This window comes from Heptranchias perlo, chromosome 7, assembly GCF_035084215.1.
Source record: "Heptranchias perlo isolate sHepPer1 chromosome 7, sHepPer1.hap1, whole genome shotgun sequence".
In the NCBI taxonomy this organism is placed as follows: Eukaryota; Metazoa; Chordata; class Chondrichthyes; order Hexanchiformes; family Hexanchidae; genus Heptranchias; species Heptranchias perlo.
The window spans coordinates 48,657,332-48,672,678 of NC_090331.1; the positions used below are offsets into that span (position 1 = coordinate 48,657,332).

General features: G+C 41.3%; 1 protein-coding gene across 2 annotated transcripts in view; it reads left to right on the forward strand.

Moving 5' to 3' along the window:
- The window catches only part of kalrna (kalirin RhoGEF kinase a), a 667,943-nt gene that overhangs the window by 569,857 nt on the left and 82,739 nt on the right, over positions 1-15,347 (forward strand). Inside the window, exons 35-37 of one of the 2 annotated variants that reach the window (XM_067987468.1) lie at positions 233-516; positions 1,527-1,679; positions 14,524-14,616. In XM_067987468.1, the coding sequence (XP_067843569.1) occupies positions 233-516; positions 1,527-1,679; positions 14,524-14,616 (530 nt within the window). The remainder of the gene's footprint in view (positions 1-232; positions 517-1,526; positions 1,680-14,523; positions 14,617-15,347) is intronic. The other variant, XM_067987467.1, reaches the window with a different exon arrangement.

Below are 15,347 nucleotides of genomic sequence, written 5' to 3' on the forward strand. Positions count from 1 at the left end.
TGTGATGTGGTGAGTTACCGACATGAAGCTATCTCTTACGACTTAGATCTGCTAGTTTATTATCTGCTCATTTATGTATATATCAGTTTAGGTTGGAGACATAAGTGGATGTGCACAATACAACCAATAATCTCATTAGAATATCTAGAAAGGGGAATATACAGAACAAGATTACATTTATGAATTCTGAACCAAGGTTACAAAAAACATTTTTTATCTGTTCTGTTTCTAGATGCTTATTCACCGAACGACAATGGAGCTAAGTCTGAATCTGTTTCAAGCCTTCAGCCTCAGCCTTCGTTAAGTTCCATGCAGAATTCCCCAGGACCCAAACGTTCAGGAAACACACTGAAGAAATGGTTGACTAGTCCTGTCCGTAGACTCAGCAGTGGCAAGGCTGATAACAGGAAGATTGTCAAGCAGAAAAGAGGCAAGAATGGCAAGACAAGCATAGATCCAGCATCACCCAAAACAGGGGAGAATGAAAATGCACCTCAGGAGGACAGTGCAGATGAGGTATGTTTTTTTTTGTACAGCTCCACAATCTGGATGGGTTCGGGTATAATCTTGTTTAATGGGTCCAGACCCAAAATAAGACAAAGTTATCGTGAGCCAAAACTATACTAAAACTGTTCAACTGATGATGAACTTCCTGTTAGCTCAGTTGCTAAGTACACTGCCTAATGTGGAACTGAGCGATAGAGGCCAAGAATTCTGCCCCCCCGACCCCGGTTCAATTCCTGCTCTGTTTCTGCGTTCATTGATCGCAGCGGGAATGGTGGTAAGGTGCTACATTTGGTCTCAGCTGGGCTAGGGTGGGGAAAAATTGATCAGGGTTTCAGCTCCCAATTGCTATCAAATAAAGCTTGCCAGTATGTGTTTCTGGAGGGGACGGTGGGAGGGACAGATTTGGGCTCAGCTGCAATATCCCCCGTCACTCGCTGTCCAAGCTCACACGTGAAGAGTGGCAGTTCGAGCAAGTTATTGGAGGGCTCCTGATTCCTGCAGAACTGTACTCGGAACAGCAAGTACATGTACATATCCAAGGCAGGATAAGAACAGAAAACTGTGGTAAGAATGTGGAACGCGCTACCACAATGAGTAGTTGAGGCAAATAGCATTGATGCATTTAAAGGGAAACTACATAAACACACGCGGGAGAAAGGAATAGAAGGGTATGCTGATAGGGTTAGATGAAGTAAGCAGGGAGGGGGCTCGTGTGGAGCATAAACGCTGGTATCGACCATTTGGGCTGAATGGTCTGTTTCTGTGCTGTCGACTCGATGTAAATGGAGGAGGAAAAATTTTATTTACTTGTACTAAGATGAAAGCCGTGGATTTTCCCATGATGTGTAGTAAAGCAATTTAGCTGTGCTTACACTGACAAGAAACTGTTAAAAGAGCTATCATACAATCTTATTCAAGGCTTTTATATATTAACCTTTTAAATGACTTTAAATCAACAATGATGTTTGGAATCTATGAAATATACATTGTTTGATCTTTTATGGAATTTCTCTTAACAGAAGGGAAGGAAAGATGAACCGCCCAGCGGCACTTTATCCAAGTCTTCATCTGGAATGCAGAGTGGAGGAGAAGATGAGCCAGATGACGAATCCCATACCCCTCTTCCTCCCCCGATGAAAATCATCGACAATGATCCCTCACCAGAGGATTGTGTATGTAACTCAGCAGTCTAATATCCGCACACTCATAAATCAATTTGTTTTGGAGAATGTATCTCCAACATGAAAAATAAAATGGCACTTTGACACTTTCTCATTTTTACTCGCAACTGTGGTGATTTGGCTTCCCACATTGTGAAAGATCGGGTGAACAAACTGCTGATTCTGTGTAATTTACACAGATTTGCTCCCTTTGTACTCAGCCAATGACTGCTTTTGGGAGAGAAGGCCTGTTTTACCCCTCCCAAAATGACTCATTCTGCTTCTACAAGATAGCTTGTCTAATTGAATACAAATAACACAACTCCTCATGCACAGGGTTAGTGAATTAGGGTGTTAGCCATCATGATTATTTAACCACAGAAGTATTGTGAAGAAAACATCTTAACTGTTGGACTACTTAGCAAAATGAACTTGTTTGACAGGGCGGGTATGTAGAAGATCAGATAATGGGGTGAAATTCTTTTCCAATGGAAAAGAAAATCGAGCGGTGTGTAAAATGGACTGCCGATTTCACTACTGTCCACACCAATTTCACCCCCATGTGTTGATATAACACTCAAATTTAAACTAATTAATTATCTTCTGCTTCATGTTCTGTGGTGAAATAAGTCCTGCAGAACCTAATCTACTATTTCAGAATTTGACTCAGCAAATAGTGGCTTCCATCATTTTTCAGGCTGAGGATCCATAATGGGCCAAGAAACCACAAGTTCATAGACATGATCTATATCCAACTGCTGTATCCTATAGTATATGCTGCATCTCAAACACCACATAGTGATGAATATTTTACTACTAGTGCACTTGAAGAGAAAATGTGCAGCAATTCTGTATGGGCACAGGACGGTGTTTAACTAGATAACTGAAAATTAAATTCTTGCACCTACTAGTGGTCAGCTGGAGTGGTGTTGACAGCAAGGACTAAATGCATTTCTTTTAAGGTTCATTCTGCATCTGTGTTGTGATTATCGCCTTATATTAGCTTTCTCATACCAAGGGCTAAAAGGACTTATTGCCATGTTGGAAGATACAAGGGGACCTGTCACAATTGTTGATTTTCATCAGTACTTGAGGGTCATGGTAGATGCAAGTTTTAGCCTGGACAGAGAAGGAGCGAAGGGCACTATGGTCTTTCATTAATGACAGAAAAGCTCCAGTACAGGTTAAGCTTGTGGCTTATAGAATATGTACGAACCGTTCTCCTTCATGGTTCAGAACTCTCAGGCATGCAATAGAAGGGCTTTCTCTGGCCTATTGATAGATGCAGGACCAAGCTGCGAGGTGGATTGGGGGAAAAAAAGTGATATGAGGACTTTGGCCCACACTGATAGGGGGAGTCTGCCTCACAAATGGCAATCGTCATGTAAAGGGATTGCCAAATCCCTTTACATGACGATTTGGATTAAGCAGTTGATGACCAAAAAGCCTGATATGATGCATTGGATTTGGATATCTGGAACATCTAGGTCATTGACACAACATGAGCATGTGTAGGTTCTTCCATTATTCCAAAGGCAAGATGTCCCTCACATAGTTGATGAGGAAAGTTTAAGAATGGAGAGATCAGCTGCTGGAAGGCATTTCCTGGAGGCTAGTTATGAGAACATAGGCTCAAATGTCCAGAGTTGCAGAGACAATGTAGATGTAGTTGGTGGAATTGGACTGTGATATTTAACATGCAGGTAGCTCTGTGTAGTAGCTTGCTAAGTTAGTACCTCATTCTAAGGTATGCCTGGTGTTGCTTCTGGCATGCCCTGCTACACTCCCCATTGAACCAGTGTTGATCTCCTGGCTGGATGGAGATGGAGGAATTTGGGATGGCCATAAATTTACAGATTATGATGGTGTACAATTTTGCGGCTGCTGATGGCCAACAGCGCTTCGTAGGTGCCCAGTTTTGGGCTGCTGGCTCTGTTATTAGTGTAACCCATTTAGCATGATGGTAGTACCACTATACACGATGGATGGTGTCCTCACCATGAAGATGAGACTTTGTTTTTACAAGGACTGTGCAGTGATCACTCCTGCCAATGCCATCGTGGAGAGATGTGTTTCTAACAGGTAGGTTCACAAGGACGAGGTCAAGCAAGTATACCCTGGTGTTGGTTGCCTCACAACCTGACACAGGCCCACTCTGGCAGTTGTACTCTTCAGGACTTGGGCACCTTGGTCAGTTGTACTCTTTTTTTTGAGCTCTGCTTTTTTCCTCATTGCCCGGCTCTGTCCCCAGCTTTATTATGCACATCCACTCCTGCCGTTGACTCAGCTGCAGCATACCTCTTGACTTCAGCCAGGTCTTAGTCTGCCTTCTAGCATTTGGATCCAGCCTTATTCTGGTTTATTTATCCATAAAGGGAAAAGAGTTTAAAACATGAACTTATTTTAATTGACTAAAGTAATTTCATTTTGTTAAAATAATTTAAATGATAGGCAGTGAAGGTGACTTTTTATTCTCTTTCCCTTTTTCTCAGTCGAGCAATTAGGATAATGCAGGTGATGGCAGAATAGACTGGAAGACAAATGGAAGACAGAATAGGCAACAGAAATTGTTACTGATCAAGCGAGAAGCAGAATTACAATTAAATGAAAAGTGAGCGTCAATTTTTTCCTGTATGTGAGCAACTCTATGGGAGATCAACTAGTTCTACACAGTGTTGCTGCACTACTTTGCGGAATATCACTTTTTTTCAAAACATAAACCATATTTGGTTTAATCAAAAATCTGATCTTTTTATAACAATTTCAATAATGTTCTCTTATATTTCTAGTAATTTATTACAGAAGACTGTGATAAAAACATTTAATTGTGACATTTTACTGTAATGATATTAGTCTCTTCGCATCATTGGTTCTGCACTGAGCTGTTAATGTAACCATTGCAAATGAATTATTGGCAAGGAAACTGCCAAACTTCTTCATAGCACAGCTACAATAATCCCATAATCAGTTTTAATCTGTACATACAGTACTAGTTGAACTGCTCTGGCATTGCTTATAGAGAATTTTTTTTAAATTACTATATTTTATGTATTTTCCATGCATGTTTGTACATTTCCTGGCATTTGACAGCTCACCTACCTGTACTACATCCATCTCTATTAATTGTATAATAGGTGGAAAGAAAGTGTTGAGTCTTCCTTGCTATTTTGTAATCCTTCCAGAAAGGATTTTTTTTGTAGCCCTAAACTGTCACTGTTATTTTTGATACAATTTCTTGTTACACTCAAGTTGTTACTAGGATCAATATGTAGCAGTTACCATGAACCATTGACCAATCAGAATTTCATTTATATTGTGTGTATGGATCAGCAATTATTGTTCAAAACCAATCAGCAGTGACCACCATGGAAATGGTTTTAAAAAAAACTGGCCTTTTCAGCCATCAGCCTGCATGAATCCTGGTAGGCTTACCTCTGAATTGTAACCGGTTGTGGAAGACTAATGTATCATGAACTGCTGGTACTAGTACAGGTTTTGCATATTATAAAAGTAGCTTACAACTCCCAGCAACTTAATATGCTTTCAATTCCCAAATTACTACAGTCTAAGCATGGGTGCGATGACAAACCCCCCGAATGAAAAAAACCTCCACAACAACTGTGACAGAAAGCAGTACGCAACTGTCTTTGAAAATGACTGAAAAACAATGCAAAGGTTCTAGGACCACTGCTTTTTTTAAAAAATGTTAATGACTTGGACTTGGGTGTACAGGGCACAATTTCAAAATTTGAAGATGACACATACCTTGGAAGGGTAGTGAACAGTGAGAAGGATAGTGATAGACTTCAAGCGGACATAGACAGGCTGGCGGAATGGGTGGACACGTGTATGATGAAATTTAATGCAGAAAAGTGCAAAGTGATACATTTCAGTAGGAAGAACAAGAAGAAGCAATATAAGCTAAAGGGTACAATTCTAAAAGGGGTATTGTTTCCAGCTCTGGGCAGTGTACTTCAGGAAGGATGTGAAGGCCTTAGAGAGGGTGCAGAAGAGATTTACTAGAATGATTCCAGGGATGAGGGACTTCAGTTACGTGGATAGACTGGAGAAGCTGAGGTTGTTCTCCTTAGAGCAGAGAAGGTTGAGAGGAGATTTGATAGAGGTATTCAAAATCATGAAGGGTCTAGACAGAGTAGATAGAGAGAAACTGTTCCCATTGGCAGAAGGGTCAAGAACCAGAGGACACAGATTTAAGGTGATTGGCAAAAGAACCAAAGGCGACATGAGAAAAAAAATTTTACACAAGGAGTGGTTGTGATCTGGAATGCACTGCCTGAGGGAGTAGTGGAGGCAGATTCAATTGTGGCTTTCAAAAGGGAATTGGATAAGTTCTTGAAGGGAAAAAATTTGCAGGGCTATGGGGATAGGGCGGGGGAGTGGGACTAGCTGGATTGCTCTTACAGAGAGCCGGCATGGACTCAACGGGCCGAATGGCCTCCTTTCGTGCTGTAACCATTTCATGAAGGTTGAAGTTAGGAACATTTTTTGAGGTAACCTTTGGCAGAGAGAGAGGGTGCATGTAGCTATGTGTGTTTGTGTGAGTGAGACACAGAAAGGTGTGTATGAGGAAGACAGGTTATATGTGGGGTAAGGGTGTACATATAAAGATAACATTTATAACATAATAGAAAAATGATACTCTAAGAAAATGAATCAACTTACACATAAAATTGGTTCGTTAATGTTACAAATGTCTGAAAGAAGTTTCCACAAAATAGGATTAAGCCACGACATCACATGAAAATCTGATAGAGAACACTGGGAAGTTTTTTTTCCTCTGGAAGAATTGTGTGTGTGAGAAAGAGAGAGCGATGCATGATGGGAGTGACAGCTTTATCCTGCTCCTACATAACTACATTATCCAGATCTATTGTCACCCAACCACAAAATTTGTAAATAGCAAAAGGCATGAGCAGTTTAAAAATATCACTTTTTATTCTTATATACACTGTGCTATTAAGTAAAAATTCTGAACCAAGTGTTGTTTGTGATCACATTTTCTTCCTTTCTTTTTCAAATGGCTGCTGTTTGTGTCAGGGCTGTTTGTTTATCTAACTTACATTTATTAAACCAGTCATGTCTTTGATTCACTATTAGAGAAAAAATCTAACCATATTTATTTGTGCAACTGTAGTGCATAAGCAAAACACTATTTTCTAAGAAACAATCAAAAACACTCCATTGTGTCCAAGTAGATTGTTTTATAAACTTCTTTCTAAATTCCTACAAAGTAGATGTCTACCATCCCCCTCTTCCACACACCTCCTGTTAACAGCATAATGTCTGACTCCCCATGAGTAATGCCACAAAGATCCACGAGTATCGATAAATAGCACACACTTCCTGTCCACAATAACATTGCTTTATATATCAAGATATTTAAATGATACTTTTTACTCAACCTTTATAATCATAGAAAGGTTACAGCACAGAAGGAGGCCATTCGGCCCATCGGGTCCACGCCGGTTCTATGCAAGAGCAATCCAGCTAGTCCCACTCCCCCGCACTCTCCCCGTAGCCCTGCAAATTTTTTCCTTTCAAGTACTTATCCAATCATGATTGACCCTGCCTCCACCACCCCCTTGGGCAGTACATTCCAGATCCTAACCACTCGCTGTGTAAAAAAGTTTTTCCTCATGTCACCTTTGGTTCTTTTGCCAAGCACCTTAAATCTATGTCCTCTGGGTTCTTAACTCTTCTGCCAATGGGAACAGTTTCTCTGTATCTACTCTGTCTAGACCCTTCATGATTTTGAATACCTCTATCAAATCTCCTCGCAACCGCCTCTGTTCCAAGGATAACAATCCCAGCTTCTCCAGTCTATCCACATAACTAAAGTCCCTCATCCCTGGAATCATTCTAGTAAATCTCTTTTGAACCCTTTCTAAGACCTTCACATCTTTCCTGAAGTCCGGTGCCCAGAACTGGACACAATACTCCAGTTGTGGCCGAACCAGTGTTTTATAAAGGTTCATCATGACTTCCATACTTTTGTACTCTATGCCTCTATTTATAAAGCTCAGGATCCCGTATGCTTTTTTAACGACTTTCTCAACCTGCCTGCCTTCAATGATTTGTGAACATATACCCCCAGATTCTCTGTTCCTGTATCCCTTTTAGAATTGTGCCCTCTAGTTTATATTGCCTCTCCTCATTCTTCCGACCGAAATGTATCACTTAATGGGAGAACCCTCTTCAACAGGCCAACATTTGTATTGGGAAAGGCCTATATCAACATTTGCCTGGTGCACTGTACACCACCTGTTACTGTGTGGCACTGTTGAGCAAATCGCCCAAGTCCACCCAACATTTTATTTTTTCACCTGATTTTTGAGGTGATTGTTGATCACTTTCAGATGCTTTTAACTCAATTTTCAGATTTTCCTCTCGAATGATGGGCATTGGGGACTCCCCTCCTCAGCTGACCATTTTGTGGCAGCCTTGTTTTCATTTTGAACCTCTAGTCACAGCATACCTGTTCCCCACCCATTCTGTTTCCTTTTCTGAGTAATAGTGGGCTGGCCTCAAGTCTAATGCTCAGGCCTACCCACCCAAACTGTGTCTCTCTGTCTGGCTGACTTATTAAACATTTGATAGCAAATGAAATTTTACTTGAAAAATTTATTCTGTGGCTTGTTTTCAAATTATCTGGGAACACTGAAGAGAAACTGAAAAATTATTTTACATTATTAGGAGATCATAGAACCATAGAAATTTTTGGCACAGAAGGAGGCCATTTGCCCTATCATGTTTGTGCCGGCTAAAAAAGAGCTATCCAGCCTTATTGCACTTTCTAGCTTTCGGTTCGTAGCCTTGTAGGTTACGGCACTTCAATTGCATATCCAAGTACTTTTTAAATGTGATGAGGGTTTCTGCCTGTGCTATGCTTTCAGGCAGTGAGTTCCAGACCCCCACCAACCTCTGGGTGAAAAAATTTCTCCTCAACTCCCCTCTAATCCTTCTACCAATTACTTTTTAAACCTATGTCCCCCGGTTATTGACCTCTCTGCTAAGGGAGAGGTCAATAACCTCTCAGCCTTTCAGTCGTGAGTCACTCTGCCTCTTGCCGACAGAATCCCACTGATCCAGATGAAAAATTCTGCTTGCCCATACTGGATTTGGGGTGGGGGGTTGGGGGGGAGAGGGGGGCAGCAGACTGGTGAAACCCCAGTGGAATTTCAGGGCCCTTGTTTTTAGCCCGTATTCATCAGTCTGAGGCCAAAAAAGGACAAAAACATTTTGAAGAAGTGTCTTGAGTGATTTGATTGGCTGAGTTGCTGCTCATTTATTGGTGTAGTTTCTAATATATTACAGGCATTGCTTATGGTTCTTATGGCCACACAATGGCCCTTCATAGTGGATCTTGTTATACCACCAGACAGCAACATGAAAGGGAAACAGGGCTTAGGAGATCAGAGCAACAGAAGTCACGGGGTGCTCTGCAGGAGCCCGAGGTGTTGTTATGAAATGGGGGGGGGGGGGGGGGCGGAGCGGACGGAATCCACTCGCTTAGTTCAAGGAATACCACAGAAGATTCACATCCTTACAAAAGGTCATGTGCTTTGATTTCCTGTGAATAATGCACTGGAAGATCAGCTAGTAATATAATAAAACAATATATCTAATGCAAGTTTTGTCCTTTATACTCCAGTGGTTCTTGCACTTGAGCATTACATTGCCTATATGCAAATTTCTGTGTCATGCTTTCACCTGATTGGCTCAAATTTCATATTCCTAAAGCTGCAACAAATCAGATACCCTTGAGGCAATTGGAAAAAAAATAAAAACTGAACCAATCAAATTGCTTTAAATATTTTTTTCTAAAGCCTTTTACTTGCAATTTTTCCCCTCAGCCTTACAACTACACACATACAATTTACAAACATGTAAAAACAATAATATTTGAACTTGTACATAAAATTGCCTAACTCTTGCTGGAAATACAACTATTAGGTTTTGTCCTCTAAGACCCAGCCTTCATCAGGCTCTTTGTGAAGCCAAATGTTTGCTCCATGGTGCCTCCGTGTACAACACCACAGGTCTGTTTTTTTTTAAAAGCCCTTCACTACCCCAGAAGGTCTGTTCTACTGCCGTTCTACCTGCCTAACAGTATCCTTCCTGGCCTAGTCCTGCCACTCATGGTCCTTGCCCATCTTGATCTACTTCAGCCCATTGTGACCACAACATACACCTTGCCTACAAATTTGGAGAAAATTTTTTTTGCTTTGGGGAACTACTGAGCTGTATTTCAAACTGCCGGAGTGAGGATTTCTTTGGTCACCAGGATGCCGTGTGATCCTGTATTCGACACCAATACCTTCGTCAGGAGAGCTGGGGAATGATTTGGGATGATTCCTAGGCATCAGCAGCATGACAGAGCCTTTCAGTTCTATCATGTTGCTGGTTTTCCAAAGTTCAACGGACACTAGATGGCACCAACATTGCACTATGGGCTCCAATTGTCAAGCCATTGAATTTCCTGAATAGAAATGGATTCCATTCTCGCAATATTCAAATTGTCTATGACCAAATACAACAAATCCTGCAAGTCTATGCCAAATTTGCGGAGAATTGTCACAACGTGTTTGTCATGAGGAACCCCTGTTTTTGAGCTGTGTTCAGGGAAGACAGTGGAGTGCTGGCATGGATTCTGAGAGATAAGTATTCGGGTTAGCATCAGGAGGATCAATACTCGGGGGACTCCTCCCTTTTCAGGACGTGCTCTTTTTTGCGAAGCCGTTTTGAACTATGTACACGCAGCTGTCAATTATGGAAACACCCTGGTCATAGAGAACAGTCAGGGAGCTTCCTGTACTTGACTGGATATAAAGTTACAACAATCACATCTGCTGCCTTCATTGAAAATATATTTTTTTAAAAGACCCCATCATTAACATAATGAAAAATCTATATAGTCCAACAGTTCCTTTGCTGAGAGTTCACACACAGTTACTGATAGATAACCTCATTGTTATGTGGTTTTCACACTACTTTACCACTCCTTGTTAGAGCAATGAACGTATTATTTATAGTGTTGATGAGAACCTTTTCCAACAGAGGCTTTAGTTCCAGTAGTGGCTCACTTTTCAGTTGGTTATCGACCTCAGTCTTTTCTTCTACGTACTCTGTTGTGGTGGCTGTGGTTTATTTACCGTGGACTGGTTGGGTAGCTCCACTTGTGTTATGAAATTTGTAAAACAACTCTCAGGTCTCACTACAAATGATGGTTTTGTTTGATCTGATTCCTCCTAAAAAAAATTTATATGTTCAATTCTTACATTGTAGGATCTGCTATCCATTTTCTGTTGCACTTATGCTGGTAGCCATTTCTCTTTTTCTGTGGACTGAATTCTGATAACTTCTCGGCTGGAAATTCTTTGGAGCTGGTCCTGCTTGCCAACAAAACACCACTGGAAGTGTGGCGGAAATCTTGTTTACATATGTAAACTGGGTTTCTGCGCACTTCCAGTGAAGTCACAGCAGTGGAGCAGGACCATCTCCACGAGGAATTTCCCATCCTCCTCTCTAAGCCTTTTGTACTTTTATTGTAGAAAGCCTGTTTGGTGTTTGAAGTATAGCTTCTCTTTTACATCATTTGCTGGCCTTGGTTTTAGAAGTCAGCTTGATATAGCAAGGGGTATTTTTTAATCTTAGTTCTGACTTGTTTTGCATTTTTAATTGTACAGTGGGACTGATTTTAGTCCCCATGCCACCCTAGAAATGGGCACAGACAGGATATTGCATAAAAACAAGTGGAGATCAGAGGCAGCAGAAGCTCTCATCCAACGCAGGTGGGAGCTCATTTAAATATGGAAATTAGAGGTGGCATCCTCCACACAATTTCCTAAAGTCCGTGCATGCAGGACGTCCAATGTAAACAACATTGAAGAAAGTTGCTGGGGACTGAGAAGTCTGGTGGAAGTTCATTTAAAGGGGAGACTAAAGTTAAATGTTTTTAGGCCATTCCTGGACTGTTTTTGCTATTTTTTTGTTCTGCTGTCACTTAGGTTCTCATGACCCTTCATGCCAGTTGTTCTAATTAGTTTTTTTTGCACCTGTAATTATACTGGCACCAATGGGTTTCACAATGGGAAGATCCCTTTGAGGTGTAAGGAAAAAGAAAAGGAGGACCCTATGGAATGATGCTAGGCATCTTAGACTGCATGTTCTATTCCCACTCAGAGCTGCAGTCAGAAGTGACCAAACTTTACTTCAGCAGATGATTCATACGTGTGGAGGCTCCTATTACCAAAGGAAGCTGGGGCAGGAGGCCTGATGGCATTACTAAGATATGTGCATGCCTGACTTACTCTCATGTCAGAAACATCCCAGTCACTGTGTCAGGTTTTCACTGGCACTGTGAAAGAAGGCACATGAAAGTGAGCAACAGCCTAGGTACCCTGTTTGGCCACACCTGTCAAGATGCCACCCACAATATCTGCAGACCCTGGAACAGGACAATGACCTTGGGGAGCTGTCTTCACAGGGTCTGGGTCGTCAGAGAGCAGATGCAAAAAGTGTACCATATGCTGCATGGACACCTCTAGCTACAATGTAGCATACTGCTGGCATAGCCAGTGACGGTAGCAGCCAGCCTCAAGCCAACATCTGCCTCTCTCCAGGCATGCCGCAATGTTGACTTATGGAGGCGGTGCCATGGAGTGGGAAACAGGGCCACCCTTCTCACAACCATCTCGTGCAGCACCATCTGCACTTCAGCAGTCATCAAACAGGGGTTCAGGTGTTGGGTTGCTCCATCACTTGCCTGCAGACTTGGGCCTGCACCTTGAGTTTCCTTTCACTTCCTTTTTGTTTGTTGCCTCTTAGCTCTCTTCTCCTTCAGCCCTGGCACAGTTGAGATCCTTTTTCAGCTTTTTCAAAGTGTGTAAAATTTCTGCCATTACTTTATAAATGTCTGCTTCCCTTTAAGATTCACCTGCATGCAAGTTTATGCTCCCACTATCAGTGTACTGTATGCACCCATTCCAAATCTGCACCTGGAGCAGTGAATAATTATGTAAATGAGCTGACTCGGAGAACTGAATGCTGTTAACCCATTACCATTTTGACAAGATTTGCACCAGTTCTTAATGATTTTAGAGCTGACTTACACCAGTATACAAAAATCATCTTTAATCTGCCTAATTCAATGAAATGTAATTAATAGTCAGAACATGCGATAGCTTCTTCCATTCATTTCAAATAATTCAAATCCTGTTCTCTTCAGGGTCTTTCTGGGACTTGGTGGCTACGAAGTGGTTCTTTTTGCTGTTTGGCTTGAAACTGCTTGCATATATCAAACCTACATATGTATAGCCTTGTTCATTAGTGGCCTGTAAATCCCTCCTCAAGCTGTCTGGTGACAGCCTCGGATTGTGATGTAGATAAGTGAACTCTGCAGCTTGTTTCTTCTCTCCTATGAAAGGATATAACTACTCAGTCTCCCTTGAATATCAGTCCATTGATACACCAAGTTCATTTCTAATGTTGAAATACACAGCAATCTGGAGTGGCATTTCTGTGTCAGGCCATTGTTTTCTAATTGTCATTCTTAACAGCTCCAGATCTCCTACTCTACTAGTCTGCTTAACCTTGGTCATTCCATTTTTAGATAGGGGTAAATATTATAGCATACTGATGGATTCAATCTCATTATCTGTTGCCAAATGTGCACCAATTGACATGACTTCCCATTGTCAACCCTTTTGGTCATATAAATATGTTCTGCTTGGCAAATGGAACCTCTTATCAACCTGTCAACAAGAAATATCTCCTTGCCTCTTTTTTACACAGCTTCAAATTTATATTTTTGAAGATGTAATATCATTCTCTGAAGCCTTTTGGATACACTAATTAGTCTGCTTTTCAGCATGTATATGTTGAATGATTCGATATAGGTCTACATCCACTTAGCACTATTTAAAACACAATGCTGTACTTCTTGTTGTTCTTCAGGCTTTTATCACTGGCTTGATTCTCAGTGGTCAGATAGTTTGCAGTGTCATTGTGGACCTTAGGTAAGCTTGGAGGAGCTGGCACAGTATCAGAATGAACTTTAGTGAGCCATTCCAGATACTAGTCTGCTATCTTGAATTGCAGTTTCTAGCAACACAGTCACAGGAGTTGGGTAGGTCACCACTTCCTGCAGTCCACTCGTTGCCTGAAAGATCAAGAGTTGAAAAATTAGAAATCTTAATAAAATCCATAAATACAAAATTCCTCTCTCCATGAGTTATCAATTCAGGAAGCACTAAATCATCCAGTGGGTAGTATTTTTCTGCTCAGATATGGAGGTTGATTGTCCAAGTTCCTAATTAGTTTCAAAAGATGAGCACTCTACTAGTAACAAGCCTCAAAAACAACAAATGTATTGTGCTGGCTTCTTAGAAACTGTGCCTGGAACAGTGGCGTAGATTTTCAATTTGCCCCCAGGGTACAAAACTGGCGATGTGGATCGGCTGCCCGTCATAGAAACTGAAGATTTTCATTTCCTTTGAAATCAATGGAGATGAAAATCAGGTGGTTTCTATAACTGGCGGCTGATCCACAAATCCAGTTTTATGCCCTGGACAGCAAGTTGAAAATCTGCCCCAGTGTGTAAAGACCTTTTGCATCTGTTGATGGACTGCTTTTGTTGATGTTTGAGAAAACTGTTGAGGCTTATAACAATGCTTTGCTATTTTTAACCAGCCTAGTGCTAATTTTTACCTTAATTGTGTGTCCTACACCCTCTACCTTCTTTTCTCCTGATGGCATTACTAATGACTTTTTATTTTCCTTCTCCCTTTTCCTACTCTCGCTCCTGGTAATGCTCCCTTCCTTTCTAATCCTGCAGTCCTCTTTGCATACTGCCCGTCAGAGCGCTTCTGAAATCCCCAGTGCAGCGGACCTTGTCAGTGCAATCGAAAAGCTGGTTAAAAGTAAACTGGTAAGTTTAGAGTTTCTAAAACGGATTGGAATTATAGTGCACTTTTCACTTGCTTCTCCTCAGGCAAAAAAAGTAGTTCTAGTTCCAGGAATATTGTTTACTACCTAGAATAGGCAGCCGTGACTCAGTGGAGCACTCTTGCCTCAAGAGTCAGAAAATCATGGGTTCAAACCCTACTCCAGATTTGAGCACATAATCCAAGCTGACACTTCAGTGCAGTACTGAGGGACTGCTACACAGTTGGAGGGGCCGTCTTTTGGATGAGACGTTGAACCGGGGCCATGTCTGCCCTCTCAGGTGAACGCAAAAGATCCCATTGCACCATTTGAAGAAAAGCACAGGTGTTCTCCTGGTATCCTGCATGATGTTTATCCCTCAACTAATATCAGGAAAATAGATTATCTGGTCATTTATCTGTCATTGCTGTTTGCGGGACCTTGCTTTGTGCAAATTGGCTGTTGCGTTTCCCTACATTACAACAGTGACCACACTTCAGAAAAGTACTTAATTGGCTGTGAGGCACTTTAGGATGCCCTGAAGTCATGAAAAACACTAAATAAATGCAAGTTTCTTTCTTCTTTGTGACTTTAGAATGTGATTACCATGACTTGACGTTAGACAATGCATTGCACTTGAATGGCAGGCAGAGCTTCTGCAAAGGGACTGGATTTTGTTTTGTCGAGTTAGTAGCCACTGTATTTTAAGTTTGGTTCCTTTAAGATTACAGTTCT